At 62.8% G+C, this 2,130-nt stretch overlaps 1 protein-coding gene across 1 annotated transcript in view; it reads left to right on the plus strand.

Annotated features, from left to right (window-relative positions):
- Positions 1 to 2,130, plus strand: part of WDR4 (WDR4 tRNA N7-guanosine methyltransferase non-catalytic subunit) — a 20,467-nt gene that overhangs the window by 16,081 nt on the left and 2,256 nt on the right. The window contains exon 12 of the mRNA XM_077755371.1: positions 705 to 774. Within this exon, the coding sequence (XP_077611497.1) occupies positions 705 to 774 (70 nt within the window). The remainder of the gene's footprint in view (positions 1 to 704; positions 775 to 2,130) is intronic.

Here is a 2,130-nt window from a genome sequence, read left to right on the forward strand (position 1 = left end):
GTCTTGGTGCTGGGGGCTGTGTCCTTGGGGGGCGTGGCCGGAGGGTTTGTGACGTGGGTTCCCTGCGGGGTGCCCTGCGCCAGCTGTCAGGTCATGACGCCTGCACTGCTGTTTCCCAGGGTGCTGGCCGTCATTGGCACATTTTCCTTGTGATTGTCCTCATCGCACGTCCTTTTGGCAGAGGACCCAACAGTTGATGTGCTTTGGGTGTGTGTCCTTGACCTTGCACGTGGGCCCCTGGACTTGGGGCAACCACGTGTGGAGAAGGTGTGGGCTGTGGGATGGGTGACGTGTGAACCTGGCATGTCCTCTGAGCGGGCTCCCCGTCCGGGAAGGGGGACTGTCCCTGCCCATCCCAAACCTCCTGGGACCCGCGGAACGAGGCGAAGCAGCCCCAGCCCTATGCAGGCTGTCCCGTCCCTTACGGGTGCTCACTGACCCAGGGCTTTGGGGCTGCCCCGGCCCTTTCGGGCGCCTCATCCACAGAGTTGTGGCGAAGGGAATGCCCGCAGCTGGAATGTGTCGGTCTGCCGGGCTCCGCAGATAAGGCCACACTCGACGAGCCAGTGCGGAGGGCACACTGGTGGCCTCAGGTGCCGGGTCTTCATCCCGACGAGATGTGACGATGGCCATGTCTGTCGCGCCAGCACAGTGGGCTGTGTTCATGCGACGGCTCAGCGCGCCTCTCCCTGTTGTCTTCTCAGGCTGCTCCTGAAGACGCCGCGGTAGAGAAATTGTCCGCCCACATCCGGGGGAACTGGGCCATGTTGGAAGGTGAGAGCGTGGGCGCAGCCTGCTTTTCAGGGTGACGTCCAGAATTGGCTAAGGGCAGGTCACCGGGCGCGGTTCACCGTAGGATGCCGCTGTGCTGGGCGGGGCATGGTGTGGCATGCAGCTGCGTACCCTCCAGAAGGCAGCGGCTGGTCACGGCTCCAAGGAGCTCACCCGCACTTGGCGGGAACGCTCGGTGTGAGCCCGGCCCCGGACCGCGAGCTGCGTGGGAACTGGGGTCACAGTTGGAGCGGGGCCCCCCTTTGCCCTCAGGGCTGCCTTGCAGGTCCCCAGGGTGGGGCCAGTACCGGGTGGTGTCAACTCAACGGGCCTCGAATGAGCGGTTCCTGGCCATGAGGTCAGGCGTGGGGACGGTCACTGGGACCCCCGAGGGTCTTCATGGCCCAGCGTGGGACCTGGTAGGAGCCCCAGGCCGAGGGATGGGGGGGAGGCTGTGGTGAGAAGCTGCACCCCCCCCCCCCCCACCCNAGCGGGGGTCCTGGCCAGGGGACGGGCTCGTGGTGAGCGTTGAGTGCTGGCCTCACTTAGTCCTGAGAACGTTACAGGAACAAGACAGTGCTCCATTCTTTTTTTTTTTTTTTAATATTTTTATTTATTTCTAGGGGAGAGAGAGAGAGAGAGAGACAGCATGAGCAGGGGAGGGTCATAGAGAGAGGGAGACACAGACTCTGAAACAAGCTCCAGGCTCTGAGCTGGCAGTCAGCACAGAGCCCGACGCGGGGCTCGAACCCACGAACCGCGAGATCATGACCTAAGCCAAAGTCGGACGCTTAACCGACTAAGCCACCCAGGCGCCCCGACAGTGCTCCATTCTTATCGATAGAAGAAGGCAAGCCCTTAGTTACACAGCTTCTGGAGACTTCATGGTGCTTTTCTGGGGCAGAGACTTGAAGCAACCGCGTCAGAGGGACAACTGCTGGCCAGGCATTGGGACTCCGGTGCCTCATTTGAGTGGAGGGATTGTGCAGAAGCCCCCGGCGAAGCCTTCCCCAGGGAGGAGTCAGAGTTCTTGGAACTCGAGGGGCCCACACGTAAATTCGGTTTCGGTGACACTGGTGGCGACCTGTGTCGCCATGGGAGGCGTTCTCGTGGTGATTTGTGGGCTCTGTGTCCGTCCGTCCGTCCTTTTGGGGTGGAAGGGCGAGGGCAGTGCCGGGGCTCCGTCCCCCCAGCCCTGTCAGGTGGGTCTGTAGCAGGACCGCGTTGGGGACGCTGCCAGCCTGGTCCCCGCCTGACACTCGCCGTCTCCCCTGTGGGGGCCTGGATTCCCCGGGAGGGCCAGGCCCAAGGTGGGCTTAGTTTTCCTGAAGTTCTGCAGATACAGCAGCCTGCTCACAC

The sequence above is a fragment of the Crocuta crocuta genome, unplaced genomic scaffold (assembly GCF_008692635.1).
Source record: "Crocuta crocuta isolate KB4526 unplaced genomic scaffold, BGI_CrCroc_1.0 scaffold675, whole genome shotgun sequence".
NCBI lineage: Eukaryota > Metazoa > Chordata > Mammalia > Carnivora > Hyaenidae > Crocuta > Crocuta crocuta.